General features: G+C 35.5%; 1 protein-coding gene across 1 annotated transcript; it reads right to left on the bottom strand.

Annotated features, from left to right (window-relative positions):
* Positions 1 to 2,635: 2,635 nt before the first annotated feature.
* Positions 2,636 to 19,237, bottom strand: LOC128725700 (uncharacterized). Its single transcript, XM_053819465.1, has 10 exons — positions 19,001 to 19,237; positions 14,001 to 14,120; positions 13,782 to 13,908; positions 5,991 to 6,117; positions 5,565 to 5,663; positions 5,294 to 5,437; positions 4,884 to 5,173; positions 4,451 to 4,759; positions 3,522 to 3,806; positions 2,636 to 2,832 (listed from the first exon to the last, which is right to left on the bottom strand). The coding sequence occupies exons 1-10, from the start codon at positions 19,235 to 19,237 to the stop codon at positions 2,636 to 2,638; spliced, it is 1,935 nt and encodes a 644-aa protein (XP_053675440.1).
* Positions 19,238 to 19,693: the final 456 nt, after the last annotated feature.

The following is a 19,693-nucleotide window of genomic DNA, read 5'->3' on the forward strand; positions in this document are numbered from 1 at the left end:
ATGTGTGAGAAATTTGAAGAATTTCGATCGTATTTTTGTTCACAAAAAAGTTTGTGATGAACGAATCGCATGGACAGCGGCCAAAAGTGTGCTCGGGTAAGCGTTGTCTTCGTGATAATCTACACGATGAAGTCCGTTGCTCCCTTTTGCGAAGCATATTTCCGTGCGAGTGTCACTAACGAGCACTGCAATATTATCTGGCCTTTTCCGTAAATAACAATTCGTCATTGTGAGGTTTTCGGATGTCATCTGAGGTCGTCTGAGAAAAATTTATGACACCTCAAAACGGCCTAGTATGCTCAAGCAGAGAACACGTTCTTACTATGATAGGTGAGGTTAGATGGTTAGCAGATGGTACGTAGTGGGTATAGGATCATGGAATACGATATTTTAAATGATAGTGAATCAATAACTCAAAACAGGTCAGAGCTACGTGACGTGAAACCATTTTTCAGCCTACTGTAAGAATGCTCGATATAAATTGAATATTATGGTCACAAAAACGAACTTTAATAACCACTTCCGGTATCTAATTCAAGTTCAAGCTAAGGTGAGCGTTAGTAAAAATGTTAGTAGTAAAGAAAAATTGATTAAACTAAGACCTAAAGTAAGACAGAATAATTAAGTATATTTTCTTACTTTTAAATTAATTCTTAATTTTAAAGTCATTTAAAAGTAATAAAACATACTGAAGAATTTCAATTTAAAGACATGCTTGATCATTGAAACAGATTTTTCAAGGCTAGCATGTGGACCGTCATTGTTGAAGCACTTAAGATACAAAACCCGGCCGATCAGAATTGGGATTATTTAAGAACATTTTGTTCATTTATTACTATTATATGCAGAATTATCCTCCATTGTGTCCGTATTTACGTGTCACCTTTGCGGTTGTGTGTTGTCGATTTCATTTTTGGCATACATTCGATGTCACCTATTGAAATACCAACACGCCAAACGTGCACAAGACGCACAGCATCGGCACGAAGACATTCTAAAAATATCGAGCCTGGTATACACTTCCTGGGCATTGGAGAAGTAAAGCAATGCTAGCAGATTTTGAATGCGACTGACGAACGACGTGAAACGTACTGCAACGTGGTATGTTAGCTAAAGAGGATGTTGCTGCTGTTGTTATTGGAAAATTATTGGTCGCGTGAGAAAGCTGATGCTTTTGGCTGTCTAGCGTTTCGACAAAATGATGGTGATGATGATGATGATGACAACGGTGGAACTACAGTTCGTTTGCGATCGGAATCGATCGACAGCGCGGAGAGCTGTGAAGGCAAAAGCGATATCACGATACGTGTATTTTACGTTTCGTTAGTAACGAAAGGAATGCAAATTATATAATCAGAGCGTGGCTGATGAAGGCAGAGGACGGATGAACTGATGACGAAATTGAAAAAGGGATACGTTATGAGAAAATTTGTAACGGTCGATGAATGAAAGATCAAACATTCCAAAGTCCATTCTTAAATCTGTTGCAACTTATTGTAGTATATGCATAACTGTCTCGTAAAAGTGCTTAGGTAAAAGAACTATGTTGAAAATTTGTTCTGATAGAAAAAATAAGTAGTGATTTCATATCAAAAATGTTTTCTCGTTATGATATTCCAGAAGATTTTATCAGACGGCTGATCCAATGAGATTTATCCCATGAAATGCTCCTTTAAACTCTCTGTATTATGTAAAATTGAGCACAGTATTCAAAGAGATTGTATTAATTGTACTGAAATCTTCTTCAAATCATCGAACGCCGCAGTCGTATAAGAAATGCGTTTCGTTCAGATATCTGCTAAAATAACAAAAAAAAAAAACAATAAAATATAGTGGACGCACAGCATTTTTCATTTGGTGTTGATTATTGTAGGTGAGTGTTTTGAGCTAGTGTGTTTACTATCAATCCTTAGTCATCTTCACAAGGAATAAGAAGGGACGAAAAAACTTGACGTGGATTTTAACGGCTAATTTAATAGTTTTCATTTTATTTGTTACATGGAGAATAAATCCTTAATGTAAATAAGGTAGCTAAATCGGCTATAAAACACGATAAGTTTACATTAAATTACACATTCAAAAAACACAAAACAATAGGCAGCATTGGTGTTCTAAGGATGTCGGATCCCAATAACACCCAAACATGGAACGCGGTAGTTCATGGAGGTATTCCATTTTGCCTCATGAGTGCATCGCTTTAGCATTGGTCAAAATCATTTGAAATCAAGTAGATCGATACATAGTACACTGATTGCGAAAAAAAGAAAGAGAGGAAAGATTGCGAGATGAAGAAAAAGAAATGAACGATAACTCAATTTATAAATAGCAAATCTAAAAAAATATAAAGGATAATTTTAAGAATTGTAAATAATAATAACAATGAAGAAAAATAACAGAATGATTGAAAAAATATAGCTCCATAACAACGATGATTATTTTAAAATATTGATCCGAATAGTAGAGGATAAACCACCTAGATGAAAAATTTTATCACAAGAATGCATCATGATCATTTTTTTAAATATTGTATTTGTTAATGAAAAAGTTACAAAAAGGTTCACTCCATATTTTTACTGCTGGAAAAATATACTTGTGACTTATGCTAATAGAAAAGATTACATTTACTTTATTTCGGTTAATCGTCCATGTCTTCTTCTTTCAAAATTCCTAGTCGCCTGGCCACGCTTTTGACGTTTGATATCACTTCTTCCTGCACCAGATTGAAACTCATGGCCAAAAGAGCAATGCCAAATAGCAAGTATAATGAACAAAGGGCAATCGAAATTTCGGAATCGTTTTTAACGCCCTGGGCTGGTACAAAGTCTCCAAAACCTGCAAATAGTTTGAGGAAAATAAGTGTACAATAAATATTGAAATTCGGAGAGAACACTAAATATGACAAAGGTCATACAATTATGCATATTACGTTCTTTAAATTTTGAAACTTTTCTTTAAAAAAAACCAATCCAATGTCCCATTTCATTAAAATTTTAATTTACACGGTACTGAATGTAAGTCGAACAAAGCGCAATAGAAATATTATCTGTTGAATTTAAAGCAATGGGATAAAGAAAACCTTTGAAAGTTAGTGTAAACTAAAATATTTCTAAAATGATTTATGGCATCATGTTAGTTTACAAATAATATCAGAAATTGATATTTGGAAGTGAGTATATTATTTTTGTGCTTGATATAATGGCGCTTATGCTTATGACTAGTATTGAAATTTTCGAGATTTTAACAGAGTAGTATCGTAGAATTGTAGAATTTATACGTGTGAACTGAGAATTTGGAATGAATTATGTGTTATGATTAAACTATATTTTAAAAAATTACGGCCAGGCCGTCACTACAACAAAATAAACAAAACAAAACAGTAAATATATCATTGAACATATTCAATAATTATACCGAATTAATTTCATTAAGTGTTACAATGAAAAACAACCATAACAAATTGAAAAAACAACCATATTTAATAATCTGTATGACACCAGAAATATAGATCCCGGTAAACTTACCAATGGTAGTGAGGGTGATGAAGCAAAAGTATGCTGAATCCAGAAAACTCCAATCTTCCCATTCAGAAAACATAAACGCTCCGGCAATGATGTAACTAACCACTAGAAAAACGCACAACCAAATAGGCACAGGCCGTACGATGGACGATGGTGGCAGCTCGCCGCTGTGGATGTCCCATTCGTCATCGTAGAGCGAGTTATCATCGATCACATTTTGTAGATGACGTGCTTGGCGATGGACGGCGAATCCCATCGGTGACATTATGCGTGGCGACGGCGCCGGCACTGTTGACGGAAGTTACGATCGCGGAAGAAAAGGAAAAAGGAAAAGGGGAGAGATTTAATTAGAAACATATAATTAAGCGGGTAAGCTATGGCCCACACGTGGAGTCACTTTGATTTTCCGTCTTTTGATGTTTTGCGTTGGATATTTTTGGATTTTCTACTTAAAGTTTCCTATGACATCGAATTGGCTGATGGTCAACAGCTGGGGTACCGAGCGAAACGAGATATGTTACACGACAATCAAAACTGGTTTGGTGGAGTTTCACTGTGGCCAACAAATGATTTACAAACAAAATAGAATAACAAATCAAGAAGCACATAAAGAGACGAAATAATCGATCTACTTCAGTATAAAGAGCGTTACAGAATGGAACACAGAAATATTTGCATATTTTGAGCTCTTCAAAACAATTTTAATCTAAATATTGCGCAATAAGATATTCTTTTACTAAATTTAAAATTAGTTTGATGCTACGTGATGAGCGAAAAATTTAAATTTCCTTTTTTTCTGACCAAATAAATCGAATCTCCGAGACGTCGTTCGTATGAAAAAGTAATTTATCATCGTCCGGGGGTTTCAAGAGGTTTACCAAAGTGTGCACGAAAGAACATCCACACATTTGGGAAGAGAAACATTCATTTACCGGGTCGTGGCTCTCGACGTCTTTGAGGAGCCGATTTGCGCACGGTTTGCATATTTTCCCCTATCTCGTTGTCCTCGGTATAGTAGGGCATCCGGTCAGGCATCAAACGGTCCCCGTAACGTCCCGTCTGTCGCGGCATAGACTGGCTGCGAGGGTTTGGTCGTGTTGGTCTTCCATCTTGGTCATCCGCATCGTCGAGTGCGTACTTGTTGCAGAGAATCGGTGTCTTGCATGGTGATTCATCTTCCATATCGATCATCTGCGAGTCTTGTCGAAACATGCGCCGGTCTAATGATTGTGCTCGCATTCCTAGGATATATGTTGTTCAGTTGAACGATAATTACGGGCATTATCCAATTATTAGAGTGACATTTGTGTGGATTTTTACAAACAATTGGATTTAATTTATAGCAAAAATATATGATAGACCAACCTTGCATTTTGCGATATTGATCGCGTGGCTTTTGTAGTGATCGTTGCGATTGGTCAAGGCCCATTGGTTCGGGGCGAGAGTGTGATGGTTGAGATCGTTTCAGTTGCTGAGAACCTGGCAGATACTCATCGTTCAAGAATGTCTCGGCATTTGCAGTACTACGCGATTTCTGCCGCACACCGCCTGGGCTATTTTGTGGGTCATACTTAGACTGTGGTGGCATATTGCCCTGTTGCCGCATACCGCGGTCATTATCCGGATAATATCCATCATCTATCGCAGCGTTATATCTGTATGAGATAGTATATAATAAGCAAACCATGTTATATGACATATTTGTTAGCTTAAGTGGTTCAGCCTTTGCCTGCCAAATTTGATACAACAAGTAACAATTGTTATTACTATCTCACCTACAATCTGTGTCAGAATATGCATGACCTAATCCAGGGTCAAAGTATGGATCAAATCCAGAATCGGCGGAACGTTGAGAATTTCGTACGGAACGTCTCAAGTTTGTGCCCGCTTGGCCTTGACCGGACCGTGTGGAACTCCTTCTAAAGAATCAAAATAAATGATGAAGTTAGCTAAACTTCGAAACAAAAATTGACAACAATGGTAATTGTGATCTACTGATGACAAATGATGATAATTTTGAATGAAGATAATGAATGATTTACTTGCCCTTGTCTTATTGTGCCACGGCTACTTCGTCCTCGCCTAGAATTGGAACGTTTAGGCTCCCGTGTACAAACATAGCAGCACACGCGCCAATAAAGAAACCTGGTGAACAAATGGCAAATTGATCGTACAGTTTTTGGTGTTCTCGAACTCAAATATGTCGCTGAAATTAAATTACGCTGAGCTAATATTAACAATAACTAATGTGTTCTACGCTGAGTTTTGTTGAAAAAGTTTAATAACTTTGGAGTATTATCTAGTCAGCTTTAAACTGATTGATTAAAAAACTTACTAACTAAACTAAACTACTTAAGACATCAAGAGCATGTTCACAAAAATAATAGAAAAACAGGTTGATCTTATTCTTCACTGTTCATAGGAAAATAAAATCGTCTCTAGCTCGAATCGAAGCTCATATGTTATGCTTACCTGAACGAACTGGCCATAATATCACCAATATTAGAAAGGCATAGCAGCATAAGTGGAATACCCAATATAGCGTAAAAGATGGTCGAAATTTTACCCATGTATGTTTTTGGCGCTATGTGACCATATCCTGTTTGTATAAAATAGTAGAAATGCAATTTTAGAACCGTTGTTGACAAAGCATTAAACGATCGTTTTAGTTATATAATCAGTATCGTACTTTTTAACGTTTAATGATGTTTTATAACGATACGATATTATTATCTTCAATGTGCGGATTTTCAACAATCAAATGTGTGAATATACTATTTAAAATCCAATTAGCTTTCAACTTCGCGTTACGATATTGTACTAATTAAGACTTATGCTTCATTGATATTTCAAATGATAATTTTTGTGATGGTGTGTTTTTTTAACAATGCATTTCGTTTAGCCCAATCAATTTTACGGCCTCGGATAGCAATGTTACATAAACACAAAAAGAAAAAGGCAATCCTCGTTGCCATAATAATCTTTGCTCTCTCAATCCGTAAACAATAATTATTTTCTACTTCGCGTGTAAACATGAGGAAAAAGGAGAGTTACGAAAATTCCGAAATAAAACACCTACTATTGGACCACACAATAACGTAAAGAAAAATTTATGTATTTTATTATACATTTGATGTCAAACACCTTCCATCCTTGGCATAAAATGTTAAACATTTCTTAAATAAATATTTGAATTAATTAAATTTAATTCCAAATACTTTGAAACTATGCAACAATGTAATATGTGACTTGGTAAAAGGCTCTTTGCTCTGCATTCGTTATGCAAGGATGTATTGATGAAGAGAAATATATATATATATATATATATATATATATATATATATATATATATATATATATATATATATGTGTGTGTGTGTGTGTGTGTGTGTAATATACATTTGATTCCGGCCCTAAGCTCTGCAATCATTCTGCTATCGCAAGGATATATCAGAGAGGATTAACAATTTAAAGTGTTTTACTCTTTAAATTTGTTTTTTTTTGCATGTAAGAAACTTTTAATGAGATCTGGAAGAAAATAGTACTTACTGGATATGAGCCGTAAAAGATGGCTGAATTCTGGCTAAATAATGTTTAAATCTGATAAATGATTGTATCATTGAATATTGATTTAACCATAAAATGTTTATGTGCTGCTACAGTATCTAGCCCTTCGCTCTACCCTCGGAAATTGATTTTGGGCTTATTTACACTCTATTTAGACCCAGACCTTTATGAAAATAGTTAACATAGTAACCACACTAACAAAGTACTATAATTTCAAGCAATTCAATGGCTGAAACAGATTGTGTAGAATAGTTGTCATAACTGTCATTATATATTCCGAGTGGAATTCACCCAAATTTGGCGAATTTCAACCTCATTAACACCCTTACGCAAGAAAAAATTCAAGAGCAAAAATGTTTCTACGATCACTTTGCAAATGATTTAAATCAGTACCTTAAATGTAGTCCCAAAATCATCTTGGTGCAGTTGAATGCAATGCCAGTCGCCAGAAAACAAGTGCACCGTCAGAACTTTGGTGTACCGATAGATTACATGTGTACAGAAATGATAATGAAAATAGGTTGGTACACCATGCACTAAGAAGTAAGCAATTCCTTTATGTGTTTAACCGGCGAAATTGTTGAAAAAATTAAATAAAGCATACAATTTACATGCAGTAGAACTTGATAAGACTAGAACATGTGTATGACATGCAAGAAATTTATCCAGCTAAAATCTGAATATAAATGAAACAACTCAAAAACTGAATATAATAAAAAACTTACTTTCATAATTTGTCCACCACCCTGGGCGTTTATTGCTTTATAATTCAATGATATTAATTATAAAGCAGTTAAAACCCTAATTGGAGACAAACTATATAATTCAAAGTAATAAATCATTTGCATAATTTAGACCAAAAGTTAAGTATGCTACGAAAGGTGTTATTATGGCATAATGGAATAATAGGGTACTATTGAGCAGATTTTCTGAAAAATAAAACGGTAACGGGAAAATGGTTATTTTTGGTAGAATAGCGATACAATATGGTGCAGTATGTGATAAGTACAACGAGAAGGAAAGATAAGCATATCGCGCAAATGCCGATGCATCCAAGGCCGAATCAGGAAGATATGCATAACAGTAGTACAGCGCAAGTTCAACAGACAACTATAGCTAAGCATACTATACCGAAAGATGTCTGAGTGTATAAACAAGGGGTAACTAGAAAAATAATGTCATATGACTGTACCGATGAAATCTACCTGCCCGCTTTAAATCTTCATCAGCGCAGTAACTCTGGCTGAACCTAGGCGTATTTAAGGATCAAAGAATCAGAAAACAAAACGAGCAATTTAAATTTATAGACTGAGTTCTTTGGTTATATAGGAAGAGCGTTGAAGTTTATGGAATAGAGATGTAAAGGTCGTGTATTTTGCGTAGAAATAGTATGAATAAGAATCCTGGATACAAATAACACAACATTGTTTGTAGTAGATTGCTCAAGTATGTATGCAATTGCAATCGGTATAGTAAACAAAAATACATATGAAATGATACAAAGGATAATGGGAACGGATAGTCGGGACATTCATGATGACAAGAAGGGGTAATCGAAATGATGATCGAAACGATCGAATGATGGGTGTAATAAAATGAGAATATATGAATATTGGTAAACCTAATGTTGATTGTGCAGATAAACCTTGAGATAAATTAGAAATCGTGAGTGTTTCATGTGCATCTTCAGATTGTGTTTTGAGTGGGTTGAGTAAATAGTTTTTAATATAAATTAAGATATTTGTATGGAAAATTGACGTGTAAATCAATGATGATTTAATAACTAAAATATGATCATTAAATCAAGTGACATCATATTTAACATTAATTCAAGTGAATTTATGTGCATTTTCCTAAGATGGGCTTATGCTCATGTTTCATGTGAGTTTATTTTATCTTAGAATTAAATGATGTTAATTGTTGTTGTTTGTTTGGAATTAAATGAGCACAATAATTATAGTGTATGAGAACATACCAAAAATTTAATGTATATTGTGTATTGAGGAACATCGGAATGGATGGGGTTTTAATATCTTACAAATCTTGAAAAATATGAAAAAAACAATGTATTCTATCGATAACCTTGCTAAAGACTACAGGAGGATTTTGTAGAACAGACGAACGACATTGAAAAGCAATTTGCGAATGCTTGAATGGCAGCATTATGAGGAGCAACCTTCAGTAGCAGTGTGTCATTGTAAACTACTAGACAACACTTTTAGCAGGGGTAAGCAGATATTTGTTGAATGTGGAACAATAGTATTGATGTTGAAAGAATACAGCTCATTTTTCAAGAAACTTCTACGAAATTACTTGTTTGCATTTGATCATAATTTATTCTTTATAACAAGATTAAAAAAAACACAAATTTTTCAATGCAATTTATTCTCACATGCAACATTAAAATAAAAAATAATTAAACTGATTTTAAACAATTAGCTATAGATTTTTTTACATTGATTTTATCAAAGATATATTTTACAATAAATGATCTAGAAAAGATGACGATCGAGTGGTGTATTCTTTTCGACGACCAGGATTGACGATCCCTGCATGCTCTGTTCGGTGACTGGCATGAGTGGGTGTACGATCGTTTTCGGGTGAGATCATGCGACCTTAACCTACATTTGGATGGCTCTTTTGGATTTACTTTTGGATGGTTCAACTTAACTTGTATAGTTCTAAATAGTGTAATATTTGGCGTTGTGCCAGTAGTAACATCAGTTGGTGATTATGATATGATAACGATCATTAATATATACTATCGATATTATACGTTACATTATGCCAAAAGATATGTACTATTTATATTTTTGTTAACTTTGATTGTTGTTTTTTATGGCATAAAAAAGCGTAAGAAAATAATCAAATTTTCTTGTTAGGTGCAACAACTTCTCATACAACAATCATTAGGTGATGGTGCGTCCAGCCGGCTTCTTCTCCATCGCCGGTTATGTAACATCCTGTGCACAAGTAAAGCTTTGTTGACTGGGAAGTTTCACAGATTGACAAAAGGGATGGAAAAAGCAAGTGCCGCCCGTGAACGATGCTGGCCTTTGATTGGATGGTGGAAGGCTTCTTTTTGTTTGGTTTGTTTTTTTTTTAGCATTCATTCACGCAGTGACGGTTTCCTTTCCCCGTGCCACTTGATCCGTGGATGACAGTAATGCGTTGTGGGAAATCTTTTGTTTCGACTTACGAACAAAATTGAAACGATTGGTTACACAAATTTACATGAGCGTAGCTATGAAAGAATGCGTAAAGCATGGCACAAGGCGTTTGTAACCCTCAAAGTCCGGGAGGTATTGTGTAAAGAAACAAAGTCACACAGATTCCACAGATATTAGTATACGAGATCACTGCACGAATGTGTGGGTTTGGTTTGGCTGGAGTATAAGAGTAGAAAAGATTTAACAATTTTCGTTTAGTAGTGCTATAACAACGTTTGCCATAGGTACTGTAGGTAGGTAAGCACTGTAAAATTTAAAATGCAGAGCTTAAGAAAAAGAGGCTAACAGAGAGAGAAAGAGAGAGAGAGAGAGATAGAGCGAAGGCTAGAGAGAGTGTATTTGAATGAATTGGAGTGTGTGATTGTGAATATGCAGTATTGGGTTGGAATGAAGAATCATGAAATGTGTTGAAAATTGTATACTATTGTATGATTTGTCGGATTGAACAATTTTCAAATAATTTTAGTATAAATAAAACAACTAAGATGAAAAAATGAATTATTAAAAAAATGTGCGGCTGCCATGGACGAATTACCTAGTGACCAAAAGTGTGAAAAACTGCTAATAGTTAGATTGAATCTTCAAAAAAGTTCTCTAATAACTGCAAGCAATGGTTTTATTTCGTATGTGGTAATGTAAAATCGTCGAAATCGACTATTCAGCGATTTCACGGTCGTTTAAGCTTTTTTATTACTAAGCCAATAGCGGTTGAAAAAAAAATTCCGGTTAGTCGATAATTGAAGTTATAGATTTTGAAATAATTTTCAATTTCATGGATTAATATCACTCGATACCATCATTTTCACATCGATGGAAAGAGTTTTTAAAAGGTCTCCGCTTAATCTTATATACCCTGCATGAATTGTGTAAAGTTGGTTATTTAAACTCATCATCAAACGGTTTTTTAATTTAAACAACGAACAGAAATACACTCAATTTACTCTGCCTAACACTATCGCTTGTTGTTTTCGATTCAAAAACACGTTCGTTAATAGCAATGTATGCTTGTCGATATGGTCAGCTGTATGGTATGTAAAGAATGCGTTGCAAAATGGAGTTTTAAATCACAATTAGCAATAAAGTATAAATATTAGTCTCGGACTGTGCTTTCACGCTAGGTGTGAGACGATCCAAATGATAGTATGCCACAAACTAAGTTTTAGCTGCATGATTCAAACAGAATATTCACCGTGAGTTATATGCTGCCGCATAAAAGAAGTGAACACGTTTCCAATGAATTTAAACCCGTCAACGGTTAATAAAGAAAGTGTTGTATTGATGAAAAGAAATTCTATTCTAGCTGTGTAGCCAGAGTAGCAGAAAACGACACGTACGGGTTTATCATTGAAGTTAATAAAAGGTGGCCGGTAGATTCAATAGACAGGCTGTGAAAACGCTGAAGCCATGACACAATGTAAGTAATGCAACACATACATTACGAATGGCATAAAAATTTAAAAAAATCGAAATTCGAATAGAATACGTGCAAATAAGAGTGAAAATAGAGCGTTTGTGTTTTAATGATTTGCGATTCTGTTTCTTGCCTGCTAGATGTATTGTTTGTGTTTGTGTTCTCCTTCATCTTCATTGGTGCAGTAACAGCCCAAGAGCGTTGGAGTTGGTCAGCAGGAAATAACATTGAAACAGACAACAAAAACAATGCAGACAGGTTTAATGTGCGTAGCGATCTGTTGGCATTTCAAGATTCTTCATCAAAGCCACACAGCCCTGATATTAAACGGACCGATCGGTAAGTGGCTTTATTTTAAACAAATATATATGTATATGTTTATCGATGTGAATATGCGCATATGCAATGAAATATTTTGGATATGGAAGATTTTGGGAGAAAAATAAAAAAAATGAAAGAAAAAAACAGCTATTTAAAAGAATTTGATAGTTCATAAATCAAAGAGCGCATTCACTTTGCACTTCACTCGTAAAAGATTGTATCCTTCTAACGTTTTGAATTACGTTGTACAAAGTATGCAGAGCCGAGCGATTAATTTCATTTTTTTTAATAATAGCTCTTTCAACTGCCAGTTTTTACTTTTTTTTTCTATAATACACATTACGATAGAAAATTATGATTTTCGTGAAACGTCTTGAATCGGATAGTGGTTATCCAACGAACTAGGTGTTTACTTGATTGCTGTTTTTGTTTTTCGTTTAATAATTGGGATAGAACAATTATTGCGACAGCTCAACGTTTAGCTCTGTTTGTTTCGTTTTTATGAGTTTGCGTCTCTTACTAAAAAACAGAGCAATAATACATACAACAAAAGTTTTCTCTTACATTGAAGGATAATCCGATGCTTGCTTGTTCAAGTAGAACTCACTTATGAATTAGCTTCCAAATAGCTTTGACAAACAAAGCCAATCGAAAACGAGTGATGTGTTAGAGTCAATTTAGTATCAAGTTCATCCAAATGGTAAAAAAAAAACTATTGTGCAATTTACGCTCGAAATGGCCTAGCGGTCTTCGAATTGCGAATTGAACGAAAACGATGTTTTTCACAATTGCTGCGTAGGATTAAATTAAGTTCAGCTTCACATCTATTGCATAATGTTTATTAAGAATGCCAGCTTATTATCGAACGGAGGTACAATAAAATTTATTCAAAAAATTTTCAGACAAGGAAGATACGAAGTGAAGGAAACTACCACAAAGCGCCCTGCTTTCTCGAGGCCACAAAATGACGAGTTTTCTGGAGAATTTGGAGAGGGAAATCAGTCAAATGATTTCGGGTAAGCAGGAGTTTCTCAGTCTTTCGCATCAATATTCTTATTTGTTATATGTTTTCCATTCTATATGCTGCTTCAATCAATTGCAATTAGTGCAGATTCAATCAAAAATTCGGTGGTGGTGGATTTGCTAACGGTCAATTCGGACCAAATCCGTATGGGATAAACCCCGGTCTGCAGGGTGCAGGAGGTCTATCGCCATTCCATGGCATCAACGCACTGGGAGGAGGATATTATCCGGGTAACCATAATTTCGGAGGCGGATATGGAGGACTAGGTCACGGAGCAGCTGGTAGCGGAATTCTCGTGGGTCCTGGAGGTCCAACCGGTATCATAGGACGTCCATACAATCGCTTTCCGTACAATGGTGTTGGATTGTATCCCGGAGGAGGAGCCGGATATCCCTACGGTGGAGGTCTCGGAAATCCATCATTTGGTGGGCAACCGGGCGGATTCTTCTCACCCGGTGGCTATCATTCAGGAGGCTTCTACCCTCAGCCATTCGGTCCAGGTGTGCTAGGACCAAAACCGTTCGGGGCGTTCCCGGGTGGCCCTCAATTCGGCCCTCAATTCGATCAAACTCGACAAGCAAACAAAAAGGTGGAGAAGAAATCGGTCTAAGTGCCACCATGGAATTTGACGGAAAGTTCGTTTGCATTTTTGCTGCACATTTTTTGTTACTTTTTTATTGTTAATCTCTTTCCGTGCAATTGCTACTTACCGATTGTGGTTATGACGATGATGGAATAAAACAAAGCTCCAAAAAATGTCCATTGGATTTGATCCACGTCTTCGTTTCCATCCCATCCATCTTTTTTCATGGCAGTAAGTATTTCTTTCTCAAATGACTGGCGAAGAAAAATAATAAAGTGCTTGAATGTTCTATGTGTGGTGCTATTTTTGCTTTGAAACAAAAAAGAAAAAGAAACGCTCAGCTAACCTGCAGGTGCATTATGGCAGTCGAAGTCCAGTTTTGCTGATGTAAAACAGGTTTATCATTTGTCATTTTCCATATCGCGTCAGTTAAATTGACACGTATTGAACTGATACCTTTTTTAACCTGAAAAGACGGTTGAGAAAAAAAAAACTTATCAAAATTTTCGTATAACCAAATAAAACAAAATTGTCAAACAAAGATGATCATTTTACGCACTTTTAAAAGTGACAATAAATCCCCTTCTTATTGTAAACAAAAGAAAGTCCCCTTTACGGGATACCAAAAAATACAAATGATGTTTGATTTGAGTGAAATTCAGCACAATTGCTTCTTCTTGCATAATACACGAACTGGTGAAGCCTCAGCAATGCTGGTGTTCATCAAATGGGGTAGGTGGAGGGAAGCATTGAGTTGAAGAGCTTTTCAATATCTACCAGTGGGGGGCATTTTCCTTTCCAGAATATCAAAAATATCGCTCAAATACGCATATGACAATCGATTGAATTGATTTTCGGTATTTATCAAGAGCAATGTGTACTCAAGCATACATGTAGCATTGAGCAGATATTGTCTTTTAACCTCATCAAACGATTGCAAAACGATTGCTTCCAGGACAACAACGTTGCGTTTGGGAAAAGAAATGATACCTAAGTTAGATAGTGTAGGATGGAGTACGTAGATTTGAATGGTGGTGAACGCTAGATAACGCCCTAGCTACACCGAACATGGATGTTGTAACATTACAAGAGATACGATGGCTAGCGAATGGTGTGCTAAACAGGTGTGGTAGAGAACGCTACAACGTATATTACAGTTGCCATGACCTCCTCCATATGCTCGGAACGGATTTTACCGTTGATTCGCGGCTGAAATCCGAGGTCATCGACTTCAAGGCCAAAAAATGATAGAGTATGCATCCTGCGCATGCGAGGGAAATGAAGAATTGATTAAGAATTTATTTTAAGAAGACCATTAGCCTCATAAAAGATCACGCCTCTCACCGAAGACAAGGAGGAACGACCACTTTTACGGCTGTCTCGCAAAAACCATCGACCCTAAGTGCCCTAAGCATGACCTTAAAATCTTCTTCAGAGGTTTAAATGCAGAAGTCGGTATTTAACCAATGTACCGCCAATACATTGATAGCCACAGTCTGCATGAGCACAGTAACGATAATGGCAAAAGATTGACCCAAGTAATCTGGTTGTGGGAAGTACCAAGTTTGCGCGTCGGGACATCCACAAAGTCACTTGGGTGACTCCCCAGATAGAGCCACTTCCAGCCAGATCGACCTCGTCGATTTCGATCACTATTTGGTTGGCTTAGTGATACGTTGCAGAACCGACCGTCCCCGTGCCAAAGGTTATGAGGGAAAAATGCAGGCCCGGCTCAAAACGGACGCCCTGGAAGGACACAAAACTCTATCAGGGATTAGATTTAACTCTTAAGACCTTTTGCTAGCATCAAGAGTCTGCGCCAGGGCGATGGGTCTGCCGGTCTCCTCTTCAACCTGGTCCTTTAGAGTGCCATGGAAACCTCGTGGACCATCTCCTGCAAGTCAATCCATACGTGACGGCTGAAGCTGGAACTATTGAAACAGGCTTATCTTGGAGCAAGACCGTTAGGTGGTTGTATCGTCTTACAAATAAGTAAGTAAGTAAGAAGTAGTAGCGGTCTCGATAGCCGAAACGTTAGCGTGGAGAACAAACACACAATGATATCGGGTTCAAAACTCGATTGATCCTTCCTCGTACGCAGGACTGATTGCTACGTAAAAGACTCAAATCAAAGAATGTCTTACCAAGACTGGCCTTGGCCAGTTAAAATAAGCGGCAGATAGGATATAAATAAAGTAATAGTTTTCGGAAGTTATCGGATTACATCGGGTGATATGAGTGAATTAGTAGTAGTAAGATGGTTCTTGAGATACAGAATCTTTGAAAATCTGAAATCAAGTCGTTGTGTGTCCTACTACGGCTTGAATTCAGGAGGTTCCTTCATTTTATTGTGGCAAAGTGCTATGATTGATGATTGCAGTGGCAGAAGTAGTAGATATGTTGTTCGGGAAGATGATAAAAGGATAAGAAGAGAGAAATCTGTAAAAAAGGATAGAATGGAAGCAAAATAGAAAAGACAATTGATTTAGCTGGCATATCAAATATCAATGAATTTGAATTATTGGCTTTGTTATATTCAGAACAAAGTGCTGTGGTAAAGAAAATGGAATAAAAGGATTCATAAGCAGTAACGGTCTGCTTGCGCTACAAATAGCCAAAACCTGTAAGAGCGATATTTCGAATATTCATTCAAAATTTGGCAGCGATTGTGAACAGCACTAGAAAGTGTCATAGTGAATATGATGGTGTGAGAAATGATATAAAATGATGGTATATAGCGCATGTTATACGTTTTGCTGTTCAGAAAAGATACAAAAACAAAGGCGAATTGATATTGGAAAGAACGAGCGACTCAAAACACGGAAAAAGTATGCGAAAAGTGGCAGTATATGGGCGAGGAACGATCGGATGTGAAACAAAATCTAGTCGTGGAAATGTGACATAGCTACGAAGTTTAATAGGATGGATTTGTACAGAAAATAGGGCTGGGAAGTTAGAAAATGACAGGACTAGGAAATCATTAAACCTTGTTTTTTAGAGTGGGAGAAATAATTGAATGTTATAACATAGTAAGCAACAGTGTAGTATATGACTGATATGGCATTTCCGCGCGAAAATGTAAGAATGTGTTAAATATGAATGCTTCAAAACACCATGGACCCGCATAAGATGGGGTTTAAGAGATAATTTCAACAAGTAAAGTTATTTGTAAAAACTACAAAACCTCTGTTGGCATTGTAAAGCATCTGTTTAATGCTTTAGTCAGCTTTTAATGACAATGATTACGGGCGTTATTATTATACTAGACTAGATGATATGTCCGATTTCATCCGGGACAATGTTCTTTTAGAGATTTTTTTGAGGTACATACAATGAAGCATATACTTTTTGATTATACCGTAACAATTATGACTTTTTCAATCTTTTGTCGGGAGTTTGGCGATGTGAATTTTGGAAAACGTTTTACTGTTGTAATATAAAACATTTGAATATGCACTTGGTCCTCCAATCATACTTTCTCATTTCATTCCCGAGAACCCAATATCTTTCAGTAGATATCAAAAAATTTTACTATGTTCTCTATTGTTTTTCCTTTTTCATTGTTATTTTATCTCCTACAGTATTTCGTAACAATTTTCCCTTTTTCGAATATTAACACCTGCATTACTACTCGCTGACAAGCCACAATGTTGTGTTCTCATTCATTATACCCTCTCTGGCATCTTGATAATCTTTACTCTCTATCTTAAATATATTCTTATATTTCTTTCTATTATATTACATGTCTGCATTTTTGCATTTTCTCTGACATGTCCAGGCCTAATTATACTATTTTAAGGCGAAATTCTATATGCTTATTGAAACTGCACATTTTCAACGCAACCTAAACCTAAAAAATGAACGAATGAATGTATACTGCGTACGTAACTTGAGCCAAACATTGTTATCATTTATATGTGAAAGCCCATATTTTAGATTCGCATTTTAACAAACAGCAGAGTTTTAATTTTCATTTAATAGCTAACTCGTTTAACAGTTTAATAGCTAACTCGAATATTACATGGTACGACCAAGTGAATTATTTGGGGGTCACATTAAATAAAAGACTTGCCTTCAAAAAACATATCGACAGTAAAATAATTAATGCCGAAAAAGCAATAAGATCGCTCTATTGCTTCAATAATATGAAATCGAAGCTAAGTATACAGAATCAACTTTTGTTATACAAATCCATAATTAGACCAATCTTATTGTATGAATCTCCAATCTGGGCAAACTGTGCTGCTGTTCATGTTAAAAAATTACAAGTATTCCAAAACAGATGTTTGAAGCGAATTTTAAACCTACCACCATGGCACAGTACGACTGATATTCATATTAGGTCTAACATTCACTTAATAGCACAACACACTAAAACCACCTTCAATAAATACAGAGATAAATGTACTAATAGTCCGTTAGAAATTATACGCGCGTATTTTTATGCCCTTGATACTTTTTTTCTAAAGGTGTATTACAGATTTTTTTAAGTCAAAATTAATAAGGTTATTCAAGTTAGTTAAGTTAGTTAGGTTTAGATAAATTAAATAACAAAATCTTCTCCTTTTTTTAATTTTTCCCGAGGTACTTTATTCCAAAATTCACAACAATAATTTATCAAAGTACAAAACATGTCATTCCTATTGTGTTAAGGCTAAGACATTATGTAAACCAGAATCAATGTAATCGTCACATTTGTATGAACAAATCAATTTTAAAGAACTACTTCTATTACTAGTATGATTCCATATCCAGTAATAGTCACGTCTTTTCATCCCGGAGTGCTGTGATTACTCTTTAAGAGGAATAAAAATGCAAAGCAAAGGTATTTATTTGTGTTTTTGAATGGTTTTTGTACATTCTAGACAAAAAGTTTGTCGGGATGCTCGTCTAAGTACGTGAGAGGAAGTGATGAGACATTTTAGCCAAATTCTAAACAATTTATATTTTTTAGCATTGTTTTCATTATTCAGAGTGGGGGCTGAAGCTGTTTTATGCTACACTGAAAATTGTTATTATATAAACTAAGGAGAAGAGTACGTGCCAAATTTCAAATCAATTGCAATGTGTATTATTGCGGAGTGGCTAGAAGATCTTGGTTAGAGGTCTTGAAGTTCTATGAAAAGCGACAAAAGGGCAGGGAAGAGCAAAAAAAAGAAAATATTGTCGATTAATATCTCTTGATATTAATATCTCTTGACAAAACTAGAATCTCAATATTTCTCGTCATGCCCATTAGCTAGTACATGTTTTTCGAAACTGCCTTATTTCTATTTATTATAATGGTATAAACGTTTTAAAAAAAACATAAATATTATTATTAGTAGCAATTATAAGTGTACTTACATTTCGCTCGTTTTCTGCTTCTAAATGTTCAAATGTAAATGCTCCAAGAAAACAGTACGCGACAACCGTTGCCACGAGCGTTACATGTGAGAAAATACATGTAAAGACTTTCCACATGCAACACACGAATGACATACACTTGCTGCGTTGCTTTTTCTCCGGTTCACCATAGGAAATAGACAGCTGAGGTTGCAGCTGTTGCTGCATAGGCGGAGGCCCAGCGCGTCTAGATGACATTTTGTTAGTTGTTTGAAAAACTACCCTTTTTTCTCAACCTTTATAACATTTTGTTTAGGAAGAGTCACCACATCTGTGACTAGAGTCACTCATTAGTCTTGATCACGCATGAAATGCTTATGGCAGGCATCATTCAATTGATTTAATTGCAACAAAAGAGATACTAATTTCACTTATGACTGTCTCTGAAAAATGTTTGTGGCCAGAATTTTAACACTTTTGAATAATTGTACTAGCGTGTTGAGTTGCACTGAACGTCATTGTTGACATGCTGGTAATAAGATATATAGATATATATATATATATATATATATATATATATATATATATATATATATATATATATATATATATATATATATATATATATATATATATATATCACTCGTTGAGCAACACAAATCTACTTCTACATATACCGCCTGATCACAGCTCTTTGAAACTATTTCAATTTCG

The sequence above is a fragment of the Anopheles nili genome, chromosome 3 (assembly GCF_943737925.1).
Source record: "Anopheles nili chromosome 3, idAnoNiliSN_F5_01, whole genome shotgun sequence".
In the NCBI taxonomy this organism is placed as follows: domain Eukaryota; kingdom Metazoa; phylum Arthropoda; class Insecta; order Diptera; family Culicidae; genus Anopheles; species Anopheles nili.

Coding starts and splice junctions, on each gene's coding strand:
- LOC128725700 (XM_053819465.1), bottom strand. CDS start 19,237: ATGTCATCTAGACGCGCTGGGCCTCCGCCTATGCAGCAACAGCTGCAA. Junction 5,174..5,293: donor TATTCTGACACAGATTGTAG/GTGAGATAGTAA, acceptor TATCTCATACAG/ATATAACGCTGCGATAGATG. Junction 4,760..4,883: donor TCAATATCGCAAAATGCAAG/GTTGGTCTATCA, acceptor CATATATCCTAG/GAATGCGAGCACAATCATTA.